This window comes from Nematolebias whitei, unplaced genomic scaffold (assembly GCF_014905685.2).
Source record: "Nematolebias whitei isolate Nwh7 unplaced genomic scaffold, NemWhi1 Nwh_scaf_194, whole genome shotgun sequence".
Lineage (NCBI taxonomy): Eukaryota > Metazoa > Chordata > Actinopteri > Cyprinodontiformes > Rivulidae > Nematolebias > Nematolebias whitei.
This window is the reverse complement of record NW_023618739.1, coordinates 145-15,561: the sequence shown is the minus strand read 5'-3', so window position 1 is coordinate 15,561 and position 15,417 is coordinate 145. Positions and strand designations below refer to the sequence as shown.

Here is a 15,417-nt window from a genome sequence, read left to right as displayed (position 1 = left end):
CCCCATAGAGAACCTGTGGGATATTGTGAAGAGAAAGTTGAGAGACGCAAGACCCAACACTCTGGATGAGCTTAAGGCCGCTATCGAAGCATCCTGGGCCTCCATAACACCTCAGCAGTGCCACAGGCTGATTGCCTCCATGCCACGCCGCATTGAAGCAGTCATTCATGCACAAGGATTCCCGACCAAGTATTGAGTGCATAACTGAACATGATTATTTGAAGGTTGGCGGTTTTTGTATTAAAAACACTTGTCTTTCATTGGTGGGATGAAATGTGCTAATTTTTTGGGACAGGCATTTTGGGTTTTCATGAGCTGTATGCCATAATCATCAGTATTAAAACAATTAAAGACCTGAAATATTTCAGTTGGTGTGCAATGAATCTGAAATATATGAAAGTTTCATTTTTATCATTACATTATGGAAAATAATGACCTTTATCACAATATGCTAATTTTTTGAGAAGGACCTGTAGATATTGGGAGGGGTAGACGACCGCTGATAACTGATATAATGGCTGAAAATTTTTGAGCTTTGTCCACTTCCAAGAATCTAAGAAAATGGCGCATGGAACGCGGCTTTTTTATTTAGCGCAGATGTTAGCAATCATGAAGCTAAGCTAATCAGATTTAATTAGTCCCACTGTTTTGCTTTTTGTTCAAAGACTGTAATAAGTTCATCATGTGAGTAAGTTTCATAAATGAGGTGATAAATAAGTTCATAGTTAATAATTAGTTTAAGTAAATTAATGCTAAAAACTGTTAAAACGTTTTGGGTTTGAATTCCAATCAGAGTGAGACATCAGATCTTCATCATATTGTATGTGCAGCACATGAGGTAGTGAGTGCTCTCACCACAGAACAGTCTTTGACATATTTTCTCTGGTAAAACAAGCTTCTGAAACTAAAAGAGAAAACAGCTCATATAGGTTAAATGTGCCTCAGGAGACGTTTTAAATTGTGCTCTATAAATAAATATGACTTGACTTGACTTTAGTCTTTTTACACATTCATAAATTTCATTCATTCATTCAACCTTTATTTAAACAGATAAATCACATTGAGCTTCAAAGACTCATTTACAAGTGTTGTCACTTGTAAATGAGTCTTCGAGGCTCAATGTGATTTATCTGTTTAAATAAATAAAAGATCTTCAGTTAAAAGAGAGCAAACCTTGTCTGAGGACTTTTATTTTGTTCACCGTCTAGCTTCACATAGTCCCGTGTTGTGAGGACAGCATCCCCACGCTATTGTTAGCTTGCTAACTTGAAAGGCATGTAGCTAATGACAAGCAGGTTGGAGGATTGAAGATAATTTATTGTTGTGATGTTTTTTTAATTTTACAGATCAGTTAAAATAAACTGACCATGTTCTGTTCAACAAAATACACTACCCAATATTGCTCCCTGCTCCATCTGTGCTGAACATCAAAAGTGAAACTTAAAGTGAACGGCCATGACTTGAGAGTTCCAGCATTTTAGTGGTGAATATTAGATTTATATCGGTAGATTATGGGACTATTATTACCGATAGATAGGTCCCTAAACACCTATATTGGCCAAAGTTATCGGCCCTACTGATATATCGGTCAGGCTCTACTTTAGTGATCAGAACTTGACAGTAAACAGGAGAGCCACAAATACAGCAGGTTCTAATTTGTGTTCTGTGAACTCTAACCACAAGTCTGATTCTGGTTCTGCAGTATGGAGGCGACAGAGAATTTCTGTGGCGACTTGCTCGAGCATATGTCGACGTGTACGAGTCTGCTGAGGACAAGCAGGAGAAGACGAGTTATGCACACAGAGGTAGAGGACCAGATGTTTAAATGACCCTAAAATTAATCTGAAGCAAGTTCATCAGAGATCTGATATAAAAAGGAACAACTTGTTGAACTCTGCAGCGGGGCTCTCAGGATGCAGAAGGGTTTTGTGCAGTTCTGATTCAGCTTTACGTGATACTGGTCCTGACTGGGACTGTCCCACAGAGCAGAAGATTTCTGAGCTGCCTTGTTTTGTTTAAAAAACACAGTTTCAGAATGACAGGAAGTTACATCATTTATCGTCTGTTCGTCTGTCTGTCTTACACCCGTTAACAGCTTTCTTGTCATCTCCTCTTAAGACTTTTCAAGGAGTTTGATGAAACTTGTTGGGACTTGTTCTCATGATGAGAGGCTGCACATACAGTCAGCATGTTGCGCTGCACTCTTGCTTGCCAGATGACGGTAGAGGATGACATGGGAGTAGATTTTCACTCCTGTCCTGTCCTGGTCCCACAAAAAAAATCCTGTCCTGTCCCAATCCGTGTCCAGAGTAAAGAAAAATAATCCTGTCCTGTCCCACTCCTGGTAACATGTCTCCTGCTCCTGTCCTGTCCCACTCCTGGTAACATGACTCTTGCTCCTGTCCTGCTCCTGTTCAGAATCACTCCCACTCCTGTATTGCTCTTGTTTTTTTTTCTCTTCATTTAATTTTTAGGAAATACATTGAATTACATTTAATCTTCTACCCATTCCTTTTTAAATTACTTTGTGTTCTGCAGTTTTATTTCAAAAGATATGGCAAGAGGAGCAGTTCATCTGTGGTGAAATAGAGACATTTATTGTCTTAATCCAAACAAAACCCTTCACTAAATCTCATAAAACAAATAATACATGGCCTGTAGTCCATATAATTTTTCTACAGAGATCAGCTGCTGAGTCCTTGTTTCTAGCTCTTCTGAAGGTCAGTTATAGTAAAAACTAAAAAAAAATCAAAAACAGTACATGGGTCACACCCTGTCTACCTTAGATGAAAGAACCCAAACAACAAATAAAATTAGCATTTTACTAATTTATTGAGCAATTGTTTCCTTTAAACAGTGACATTACTGTCATGTTTTAAATTGCTTAAACAAAAAAAAGAAAAAGGAAAAAAAGAAAAATAATGTACCAAGCAAGCAAACTCAACAAATACAATTGCTTAAAGGCATTATTATACATTGAACAACATCCTCAAGTTCAGTGTATGTGGTTGAGGTAATGAGCTTGTTTCGGCGAAGCAGGATGTCGTGCATCTTACCAGACTTCAGAGCATCATTTACAGCCTGGATCATTGCAGGTCTGGTGTTCCACCTCATCTCTCCACAGCTTCAGTGACCGGTTCAGCACCTTTTGTAACCTAAAATTGAAAGAAGAAAGTGCAAAAGTCAAAATAGGGTTACAGTGACTACAAATTACAATTTGTTGGCCTTTCTTTTAGAAAAAAATATTTTATCAAAAAGAAGAGATTTACAATTGAAATTAGGTCAAGAAGATGTGACATTTGCAAATATAAATTATAGTAGCTCACTTTTTCTTTATTTATTTCACTAATCATATTTTATAATTATTTAAGCAGCCTCACCAGGCAGAGATTACAAGATTTTATGTATCTTACCCTGCTCTTTTGAAGTGTGTGACAAGGGTCTTTGTGTCCAAAGCTGTTTAACAGCTTCCTTCCAGAGCTAACAACTTCCTGTGTTAGGTAGAAAAATTAAATTAAAGACAAACGAAAAAGGTTAGTGCTACTTCTTGTTGTGCCATGCTTTCTGAAACAGGAGGACCATCAGCCTAACAATGGATCATTAGCACACTGATGGCTGTTTGCTATTCACAGAGGGCTGAGTGATAATAGCAATAACAGCATTGTAAGAGGGGGACGGTTGAACATGGAGGCCTCCGCCCCTGTTTAATGATGGACGGTTTCTTTTCACAAAGATGGCCTCCTTTACTCCTTTCTCAGACCATTGTTCCTCTCTATCCAGGATGTGAACATCTTCATCCCTGAAAGAGTGACCGCTGGCCCAGAGATGAGTGTAGACTGCAGAGTCCTGGCCTGATGGTGTTGCTCTTCTGTGCTGGGCCATCCTTTTGGCCAGTGGCTGTTTATTTTCCCCTATGTAAGACTGATCACAGCCCTCCTGACACTGAACAGCATAAACAACATTACTCTGTTTGTGCCGGGGGGACTGGATCTTTGGGATGAACCAGTCTTTGCCGTAATGTATTTTGGGGTTTAAAAGCCACTGGGACATTATATTTAGAAAATAAACATCTCAGTTTCTCTGATACTCCCTCAACATACGGAATGACTATTGGTCTGGGTCTGGGTTCCTCCTTTTCACCTGATGGCTGACTGGAGTCCTGTTTGGGTTTCTTCTCTGCTTTCAGGAAGGCCCAGTTAGGATATCTATATTGCTCTAGAGCCTGTCTTGTGTAGGATTTCTCCTTCTGCCTGGCTCCTGAGTTAGTGGGGATGCTGTCTGCTCTGTGGTACAGAGCCCTGATGACTCCTAACTTGTGCTCCAAAGGGTGATGGGAGTCAAACTGCAAATACTGGTCTGTGTGGGTGGGTTTGCGGTACACCTCGGTTTGCAAATGTCCTCTATCAGAGGCTGAGACGTCACAGTCCATGAAAGCCAACCTGCCATTTTTTACATCTTCTCGTGTGAACTTGATGTATTTATCCACAGAGTTGATGTGGTCAGTAAAATGTTGGACTTCCTGACATTTAATTTTAACCCAGGTGTCGTCAACATACCTGAACCAATGACTTGGTGGTGTCCCTGAAAAGGACGTCAAGGCTCTCTTTTCTACCTCCTCCATGTACATGTTGGCAACAACAGGAGAAACTGGAGACCCCATAGCACACCCATGTTTCGGCCTATAATATTGGCCCCCATATATGAAGTAGGTTGACTGTAGGCACAGTTTCAAGAGTTGACACAGTTGCTCTGTGGAAAGTGTGGTCCTGCTGCTCAGAGTGGTGTCTGATATTAATCTTAATCTGACCACCTCTGCTGCATCATTAACAAGAATGCACGTAAGGAGTGATGTGACATCAAAAGAGACCATTGCTTCATCAGTCTCCATGATGACATCCCTCACCTTATCCACAAAGTCCATGGTGTTCTGTATGTGGTGTTCTGAGCTGCCAACTAAAGGGATGATTACAGACACCAGATATTTCGAAACATTGTAAGTGACAGAGTTAATCATGCTAACAATTGGTCTTAAAGGTGCACCTTGTTTGTGGATTTTAGGTAAACCATACAGACTAGGTGTGGCCTCCCCTGGGTACAGTTTGTGGTACAGAAAACGGTCAATAGTCTTGTCCTGTTCCAAAATTTTCAGGCAATCTATCAACTTCTTCTTGTAACCACTTCCTGGATCTCTTTTCAGAGGTTCGTAAGTGGTTAAGTCACTAAGGAGTGTCATAACTTTCTCATGATAGTCTTTCTGGGTCAAAATCACTGTGCACCTTCCTTTGTCTGCTGGGAGAATGATGATGTTTTTGTCCTTGCTAAGAGTGGTGAGTGCATCCCATCCCCATTTGACCTCTCCTCTCTACTGATGTTGGGAGGTGGTGGTTGGGCATTGCTGAGGCAGGCTGAAACTTTGACTCCAAGTTCTTTGTTGTTGCGGATGGCTGATTCTGTGGCTGTGATCATCTCCACCAGAGGAATTCTACTTGGTGCAACTGCAAAGTTCAGTCCCCTGGCAAGAATCTCTGTCTCCAGCTGGGTGAGCTGTCTTTCAGAAAAATTCTTCACCCACTTTTCTGTCTCCCTGGCATGTAAATTGACTACTGGAGTGTTGTCTTACACTGAATGTGTTGTTATTGGAATTGTGATGGTGTTGATGAGTTATTAGTAAGTTAAACTTGTTTTTTGCTGAGTCTTGGACTTGACATGTTGTGCTAAGCGTGCCTGATCTTTAAAGTTCATCACTTGCTGAAGTGTGGTCTGATCTAGGCACGTTGTTAGTATACATTATGGCAAATACTGGTTCATCCCAAAGATCCAGTCCCCATGCACAAACAGAGTAATATTGTGTATGCTGTTTAGTGTCAAGAGGGCTGTGATCAGTCTTGCATCAGGGAAACTAAACAGCCACTGGCCAAAAGGATGGCCCAGCACAGAAGATCAACACCATCAGGCCAGGACTCTGCGGTCTACACTCATCTCCGTGCCAGCGGTCACTCTTTCAGGGATGAAGATGTTCACATCCTGGATAGAGAGGAACGATGGTTTGAGAGAGGAGTAAAGGAGGCCATCTTTGTGAATGGAAATCGTCCATCATTAAACAGGGGTGGAGGCCTACGTGTTCAACCGTCCTCCTCTTACAATGTTGTTATTGTTAGTGTCACTCAGTCCTCTGTGAATAGTAAACAGCCTTCAGGGTGCTAATTATCCATCTTTAGGCTGATGGTCCTTCTTGATCATGTGAGCAGCTGGTTTTGGTTGTCAGCAGCAAACTGGTTGATCCACTCTGAGAAGGTGCTATTTATAAGACTGAGCTGAATACATCACCTCAGACTGAGGAAGTCTTTCGGATGAAAGACGAAACGTTTCTACATTTTTTTTCTTGTTTTGCTTTGTTTTGTTGTTTTTTGAATATCCAGAGAACCAGATTTTACTTTTTTAGATTTTACTTAATAAATGCACTTTAATGGTCAAATCAGCTGCATTTCTCCTGGGCGGTGCGGCGAAATGCAGCTGATTTGATGTTTGCTACAGGAATTCCAGAGCGAGACGAAGGTGGTTTGGTATGTCAAGCCAAGTGTCTGATTAAAAGCCACTTTTACCTAATAATGAGACACTTGGCTTGCGATATTAGTCGAGGACCCTTTAGTAGCTGAAAATTGTAGTATTCAATATTTTCCATATCAGAAAAAATGAAATTGTCAAAACTCGACCAAAAGTGGTTTATAAATATGGGGAAAAAACATAAATAAGTTGCTTTGCTGTATAAGTCACAGGGCATGCAAATTTATACAAAAGGTGTGACTTGTATGGCAAAAAGTACGGTACATCTGGGGTGCCGAGACTTTTTCAGCATGCGAGCTCCTTTTAAAACGACCAAGTCAAAGTGCTTTAGGCCCCGTTTACAGAAGAACAACCTCTGGAAACTTTAGTGTCTTTTTTCAATGTTTCGTGGGAGTAACAAACAAAAAAATGAATGGGTTTACATGAAAACGTTGTGGTTTCCATGTCAGTCGGGTTGCCAGATAAGAAATGATGAACTATAGTACTGTGGATTTAAAATTATAGTATTTTGACCTAAACTGTCATATGTGCTGAGTAAAGATGTTCTAAGATGAGGTGTGTGTTGTGTTTGTTGAACACGTGCACTGAAAAGGAGGGGGGAAATAAGACATTTTAATTTTTATCTGGCAACCCTGGTGCAGGGCTCAGCTATATTCATTACACATGCAGCATCTGTATCCAAACTGGTGAATACACCAACGTCTCTTTGGACTCTGGATTTTATTAGTTTTGCTCCTACATGCTGAAAAAGAGTGAGCAGCACAAAAATACTGCTCTCTGACATTTATTATAACTGTTGTTATATTTATTATAACTGTTGTTATATTTATTTTAACTGTTGTTATATATATTATAACTGTTGTTATATATATTATGACTGTTGGTATATTTATTATAACTGTTATTTATTATAACTGTTGTTATTTACTATAACTGTTGTTATATTTATTATAACTGTGGTTATATTTATTATAACTGTGGTTATATTTATTATAACTGTTGTTATATTTATTATAACTGTTATATATATATTATAACTGTTGTTATATATATTATAACTGTTGTTATATATATTATAACTGTTGGTATATCATTATAACTGTTGTTATATTTATTGTAACTGTTATTTATTATAACTGTTGTTAGAGCAGAAAAACTTTGGACTGCAGCTTCCTGTTGTGAGCATGTGCCACTTCACACTTAGAGCATCTCACACCTCTGTGGGGGGGTTCCCCTGAACATCTCCACTCTGAGACCTGGATTCAGAGACCTTCACTTTCAGAGAGAATGAGGCTGTTGTCTGTAAATGGACGTTTCATGTTGTGTAAACAGGGCGTCAGACTGGCTGCTCTGTCTGTCAATCAGGTGACTAATTTCATAGATGGATGATAGACTGACGTCTATTTTTTAATGCCATGCCATCTACCCGTAATACCTTTGAGATCGACCGATAGACCGAGATCCTGGTATCCTTTTTTTTTTCTTAATTAGCTAAAGATGACAAATGAAATTAAAGCTGCAAGCAGCATTGAAGGCCCTCGCAGCAAAGCGCCACTCCGACCTTATGGCGACCGCGGGAGTTCCAGCGACTCCGCCCGGTCGCCATCGCGAACGCTCACGCTCCCGTCTCGCACCCGTTCACCGGAGTGCGCATTCGCCAAACCTTTGACATCAGCTGCGACCGCAGATATAACTTATGTAATAATGTAGGGGGCGCAATTGAGTCAAAAGTAAAATACCAATACCATGTGTGTATAAGTGCTCACTAAAGATGCACCAAAAATCTGGTCCAGATCAGATGATATGTCACTGAGAAATAACAGTTTGAACAATCTAGGGTGTGCACTTGAGTCAAATATTAAACAACAATACAAATATGTGTAGAAGTGCTCACTAATGTAACACCAAAAATCTGGTGCAGATCGGATGATATTTCACGGAGATATAACAGTTTGAACAATCTAGGGGGCGCACTTGAGTCAAAAGTTAAAAACAATACCAATGTGTCCATAAGTGCTTACTAATTACGAACCCAAAATCTGGTGCAGATCGGATTATATATCACTGAGAAATAACAGTTTGAACAATCTAGGGGGCGCACTTGAGTCAGCTATTAAATAACAAAACCAACGTATCTAGAAATGCTCACTAATGACGCACCAAAAATCTGGTGCAGATCGGATGATATTTCACTGAGATATAACAGTTTGAATAATGTAGGGGGCACACTTGAGTCAAATAATAAAGAACAATACCAACGTTTCTAGAATTGCTCACTAATGACGCACCAAAAATCTGGTACAGGTCGGATGATAGATCACTGAGATATAACAGTTTGAATAATCTAGGGGGCGCACTTGAGTCAAATATTAAACAATAATACCAATGTGTCTAGACATGCTAACACATTATGCCACAAAAATCTGGTGCAGATCGGATGATGCATCATAGAGATATAACTGATTAAATAATCTAGGGGATGCACTTGAGTCAAAAGTTAAAAAAACAATACTAATGTGTCCGTAAGTGCTTACTAATGACGCACCAAAAATCTGGTGCAGATCGGATGATATATGACTGAGATATAACAGTTTGAATAATGTAGGGGGCGCACTTGAGTCAAATATTAAACAACAATACCAATGTGTCTCGAAATGCTCACTAATGACGCACACAAAATCTGTTTCAGATTGGATGATGTATCACTGAGATATAACAGTTTGCAAAATGTAGGGGGCACACTTGAGTCAAATATTAAACAACATTACCAATGTGTCCATCAGGGCTAACTAATAATACACCATAAATTTGGTTCAGATCGGATGTTGTTTCACTGAGATATAACTTTAGGAAGAATGTAGGTGGCGCTGTGGAGGCTCTTGGCCACTTATCATGGAAACCTGTTCAAGGGGTGGATAATGATCGATCATAATGATTTTGGTTCACCTGTGCTCAAATCTGTGCAATTTAGAGCCAAACATATTGTAACGGCGTCACTTTTTAATTCACCATGCTGCCGTGCCCACATCCTCCAGCTATAACTATTTGTAGTTTAAATCAAGTCAGACCATCTTATCTGTCTTCTAACTCAGGATCATCCTGATTAGATGAAGGGTGTCAAAGAAGGAGCATTCCAGTTAAAAAAAGAGACTTCCTGTTCTGAGGGGGCGGGGCTTTGATGACATCACAATATGACGACAGTGGATCGTCGGACATCCAACAGGGATGAGTCATGCCAAGTTTGGTGCATTTCTGTCTTTCAATGTGAAAGTTATAGCGTTTGGAAATTTATGGTGTGAAGCTCAACTTTGAGGCCTGGCCACGCCCCTTTAACAAAACGAAACCGAAAGCTTTTGATAACTTTTACTCTCCAATGTCTTAAAGGCCTATTAACCAAGTTTGAAGGCAATCCTTCAAAATCCCTAGGAGGAGTTAGTTAAAATTCGCAATTAAAATCGCCCAAAAATTAACCTTTGACCCAAAATGGCCGACTTCCTGTTGGTTTTGGACTGGGGCTCCTAGAGACTTTTTCATAGGTCCTGAGAAGATACACATATTAACCGAGTTTCAGAATTATCGGTCAAAAAATGGCTTGGGGCTGAGGTTTTAAAATATTCTAGGGGGCGCTGTGGAGGCTATTGGCCAATTATCATGGCTTCCTGTTCAAGGGTTGGGCAATGATTGATCATAGTGATTTTGATGAACCTCGGATCAAATCTGTGGAATTTAGCGCCAAACGTATTGTAACAGCGTCACTTCTGAATTCACCACGCCGCCACGCCCACATCCTCCAGCGAAAACGCTTTGTGCTTTAAAGCAAGTCAGACCAACTTATCTGTCTTCTAACACAGGATCATCTTGTTTAGGTCAAGGATGTCAAGAGAGGGGGCATTCTAAGCAAAAAAATTGACTTCCTGTTCTGAGGGGGCGGGGCTTTGATGACGTCAGAATATGACCACAGAGGATCGTCGGGCATCGGACAGGGATGGCTTTTGCCAAGTTTTGTGTGTTTTGTTCTGTCAATGTGAAAGTTATAGCGTTTGGAAATTTACGGCGTGAGGCCTAATTTTGAGGCCTGGCCACGCCCCTTTAACATGAATGAAAACGCAATTTTTAAAATTACATTACTCCCCAATGTCTTAAGGTCATATCCACCAAGTTTGAAGGCAATATCTCAAAATGCCTAGGAAGAGTTTGTTCAAATTCGCCATGTATGAAAAGTGAATAATGGCCAAAAATGACCATTTGACCCAAAATGGCTGACTTCCTGTTGGGTTTAGGGCATACCTCCAAGAGACTTTTTTTCTTGATTCAATGAGTTCTACCTATGTACCAAATTTCAGCTCTCTAGGATGTACCAGTTGTCCTATCTTACGTTAGTAGGCGCTATAGAGCAGTTTGGCCACGTCCACTTGTGGTTCCATTAAAATACTAAAATTTCACACGGGGGACAACTTTTGGTAAAGTTTGGTGAGTTTTCAGATATGTTAACCCCTCCAAATTAACATTTTTTTAGGGAGGAGAATAAAAAGAAAAATATAATAAACAGCAGAATTACAATAGGCCTTCGCAGCGCTTCGCTTCTCGGTCCTAAATAAGTATTTTATGCTGTCACTACTGTCTCATGTCTGACTGCAGTGAACATCCTGTTTCCTTTAACACAGTTTGTCTCTGAGCGGCCTCTTTGTGAGACTTGTCGGTGAATGACATTCATGAGGAGGGGTTTCAACATGTCTCAGAATCTTTGAGGGGGTTCTGAGTTTCCTCATGTCAGTCTCAGAGCTTTGCATTCTTGTTGTTTGAATTTTGAACGCGTTCCAAAAATTTGGGTGAACAATTTCTCTTGAAATATTCAGTCATCACGGGTGTCTCCAACTCATCTCAGGAGCAGTAAAGCTGTACTTGAACACATCAGAGCTCTCCTCTGATAGAAAACATGTCCACATCTAAAAACTATACTGGTGGAAAATGATAATAATAATATCAAGCAGTACGCCGATGTCCCCCGTTTCTGAGGGATTCAAACAGTGAATGTTTGTATTTTTTGAGATTACTGTATTTTTGGACTGTAAATGAACAGAGAATGAAAGTAAACATTAATGTTTTTGGTGCAAAATATTCAAGTGGGGATCAGTTACACTGTGGAGAAGAACACAGGTGGACCAGAGTAACATTTCTTGGCAAGTGGAGGGAGAAATTTTATCCACCACCATAATGGTGGAGCCAGTGGGTGGCCAATGGAGGCTTTATCTACCATAGATTAATCTTTGACCACACCAATTATTGAGGAAACTATACTTTTAAGAAATATAAAAACTTTGCAGCAGTTTCCTCAAATGATTGTGGTGGTTGGTTTACATTAGGGCTGAACGATTTTGGAAAATATTCTAATTGCAATTTTTCAATGTCTTCTTCTCATGTATTTTTCAACAAACACAAGCAATAATAATCTGTTTCAGTTGTTTTCAGCTCCTCTGCAACTCTGTTTCTGTATTTTTTGTATAGCTCCAGAATAGCAACTGGGCTAAAATGTATGCATGAGGGCATTCTGTACCGCTTATCCATTGCGTTTACCAAAGCTGTAAACCCAGGCTGGGTCAATGTATTAATGGGCATCATGTCTTTGCTATGAACTCCGTTACTGCTCGAGTTATTTCCACGTGCCGTTTCTAACTATGTTCATACCTTCAAACAGTTCGGTCAGTGAGCCCTGTCGGCTGCTACTTTGCTTAATGAAGTTGAAACAATGGTCGTTGACATTTTAGCCAACCATCTTAAATAGCTTTGTGGTGGTTTTTAAGTGTTGATAAAGATTTGTGGTGTTACCTCGAGAGGTAGCAACAGCAGCAAGGCAGGTTCTGCACAGTACATTTTGTTGAGCACTGTCTTCTTTTTACAGTCAAAATAATTCAAACCACAGATGTGCTGTCTCTCTTTGGTACCAAAGTTTATGATGGATCAGCTTCTGTTGAGCCTGATGCCATTGTGCAACTGGTTAAAGTGCAGAGTTGACTTCTCCCGCTCCCTGCTCTGGTTTGCTCCTCTCCCTAGCAAGTTACGTAACCAGGTCATGGGACCAGTCAAATTGCAGCCTTTGCAATTAGAAAATCTTGTTTTATCTTATCTCGATATTATTGCAAATGTAATTAATTGTTCAGCCCTAGTTTACATGTATATAAATTGCGACAGACATCTTGGATTTTGGACGTGGCAACCCGATTTTCAAAAGGAACCTTTCTAGATGCAGCCACACACCAAAATGGAAGTTAGTACCACTCTGATTTTTCAAGTTATTATGCTGACACGAGGGATTGTATTTTCCGTTCCCCTGTTTCACTCTGGGAAACAAAGGACAGTAAAACTGCTCTCAATCTGCCTGTCTTCATTTCTAAAGCGTGCCAAAAAAGAAAAAAATCATGGATGTTGTAGAGGTTGCCAAAGTGGGTAGAGGTGGACAACAAAACTATGCGCATGAGCTTGAATACAGTTTTACAAGACGGATACACAAACAACCCCCTGAGACTACTGGTCGCAAACAGAACTCAGCAAAACTAAAGCAGAAATGTGTTTCTTGTATGTTTCTTTTCTTGTAATATCTCCAGCAGCTGCAGCACAGTGAGAAATGACCATACTACACCTGCTGAAGTAACATGCTGAGTCAGCTGATTAAAAACAACCATGTAGACAGGTTGTGGCTGTGTGGAGCATCTTACCTCGCCTTCAGCTGAATGGTTGTGTTTTTGGGAGGCGTGAAGTTACTTCCTGTTAATCTGTCTAATGTTTGCAGGTCTGGAGGAGGCAGAAGAGGCTCTGCAGAAGAACGGCCTGAATGCTGAGTGCCACAAATGGTAAAAATAAAACGACAAAACAAATCCCTGGTTTTATTGAACGCCTCAGATCAGATCTGACATGAACTTCTGGCCATGTGCAGGTTTGCTGTACTTTCTGGACTGGCCTCACAGCATGAGAGCATGCCCAGCAAACTCAAGAGCAACCACATATTGAAGGTAATAACACAGCTTTATAACCCCTCATTTACAGAATGCAAAATCTGTGGAGCCTATTTCCACTAAAGTCTCCACGTGTTCTGAAATGCAACATAAACTTGAACCCATACCTGCTGCTCCATCGTATTCTTCAGCATCACATTAGACCTGTGCCAGAAATGTTTCTCACAGAAGATTTCAGGTTCAAATCCAAAAGGATCTTTGCTGTGTAGGGTGTGTCGTGGAAAAAAGAGACTCCCAAAACAACCAGGTGTAAGCTTCATCATATATATTTTATTTAAACCTTTATTTTACCAGGAAAGAAATCCACAGAGATTATGAATCTCTTCTATAAGGATGTCCCGGGATATACCTTGTATGGATGTCTGCATTGTTCTGGAATTGCGCCGCTCAAGGTGGCTGCATGTTGGAGCAGCTCTGTTACTTTCATTCTGAGATTTTGCTTTTGGAAACTTTAATTCCTCTTTTTCTGGATGTAAATCCCATTTTTTGGATGATTGTTTCCTCTGGTATCAGATGCTGTGCAGCTGGAAAGATTTTTACTGAAACTTTTTTAGTTTTGGACATTTCTTATGATGTGTAACCATGGCAACAAGGCAGTTTTCTACAACCAACAGCAGCTGATTAACATCTCAAAAGCTCAAATAATATTTCAACTACAGCCCCACATCTCAAATGAGTTGAAAGGATGTTCTGTGGACACATTCTCATCTACCTGCCAGTTGTGCTCGAGTGCCTGACCACTGAGATCCTGGAACTAGCAGGAAACACGGCTCATGACAGCGTAAGGACAGGATCGTCCCTCAGCACCTACAGTTGGCTGTCTGCAGCGACAAGGAGCTCGGCAGACTTCTGGGAGGAGTGGCCATCGCTCTGGGAGGAGTTCAGCCCAGCATTCAGGCAGTCCTACAGCCCGGGGGAACTGAGAGGTCAGCCGAGTCTGGGTGGACGGATCGGATGGCATCTGTAGCCAGTTTCTTAGGATCCACTGTGGGATGGACCTTTACAAGAGATCCTTCCTGTCTACTGCCATCAGTATCTATAACATCTCTTAATGAAATTAGGATAATGAGTTACAACAACAAATAATTTCCCTTTGGGATTAATAAAGTATTTTTGAATTGAATTGAATTGAATTGAATTACAAAGCTTTGGAGAATAAACAGCCAGCAATCACAAAAGATCAATGCATTTACAAGTTCACACTAATCAGTGCTTTCACCTATCTGAGACCTGTTCTAACTTCTTGACCAGAAAAAAATAAATCTGTTTTGTAGAAGCTACCAGCCGCCAGCCCTTCCCCACCCTGTCCAGCTGTTATCAAAACCCAGCTGCAGTCAGAAGGAGGAGGAATCTGGAAGGCCAGCAGCTCTCATAGGCTCTCTAAGAAAGTTGTCACTGTAATCATATCAGTCAGACCTGGAGATAATAGAATTCTCTCTTGCTGTCCCTTTACTGACCAGTCATATGAAGACTGATTTGTTAAATATAGTAAGGATCATGGAACATTTTAATAACAGTAAAAGAGCAATGAAAATGATGGAGAATGGCGTGTGCAAATAATACACATTCCCTTGACAGGGTGTGTATTTTCTTCCCTTGCATACTTGAGTTGAATGATTATACAGGTCCTTCTCAAAAAATTAGCATATTGTGATAAAGGTCATTATTTTCCATAATGTAATGATAAAAATGAAAATTTCATATATTTCAGATTCATTGCACACCAACTGAAATATTTCAGGTCTTTAATTGTTTTAATACTGATGATTATGGCATACAGCTCATGAAAACCCAAAATGCCTGTCCCAAAAAATTAGCATATCATGAAAAGATTCTCTAAACA

The 15,417-nt window shown here is 40.2% G+C and overlaps 1 protein-coding gene across 1 annotated transcript in view; it reads left to right on the top strand.

Moving 5' to 3' along the window:
• Window positions 1-13,571, top strand: part of LOC119429253 (regulator of microtubule dynamics protein 3-like) — a gene marked incomplete at its 3' end in the record, with an annotated part of 14,025 nt that extends 454 nt beyond the window's left edge. Inside the window, exons 2-4 of the mRNA XM_037696921.1 lie at window positions 1,703-1,805; window positions 13,352-13,412; window positions 13,496-13,571. Of these exons, the coding sequence (XP_037552849.1) occupies window positions 1,703-1,805; window positions 13,352-13,412; window positions 13,496-13,571 (240 nt within the window). The remainder of the gene's footprint in view (window positions 1-1,702; window positions 1,806-13,351; window positions 13,413-13,495) is intronic.
• Window positions 13,572-15,417: the final 1,846 nt, after the last annotated feature.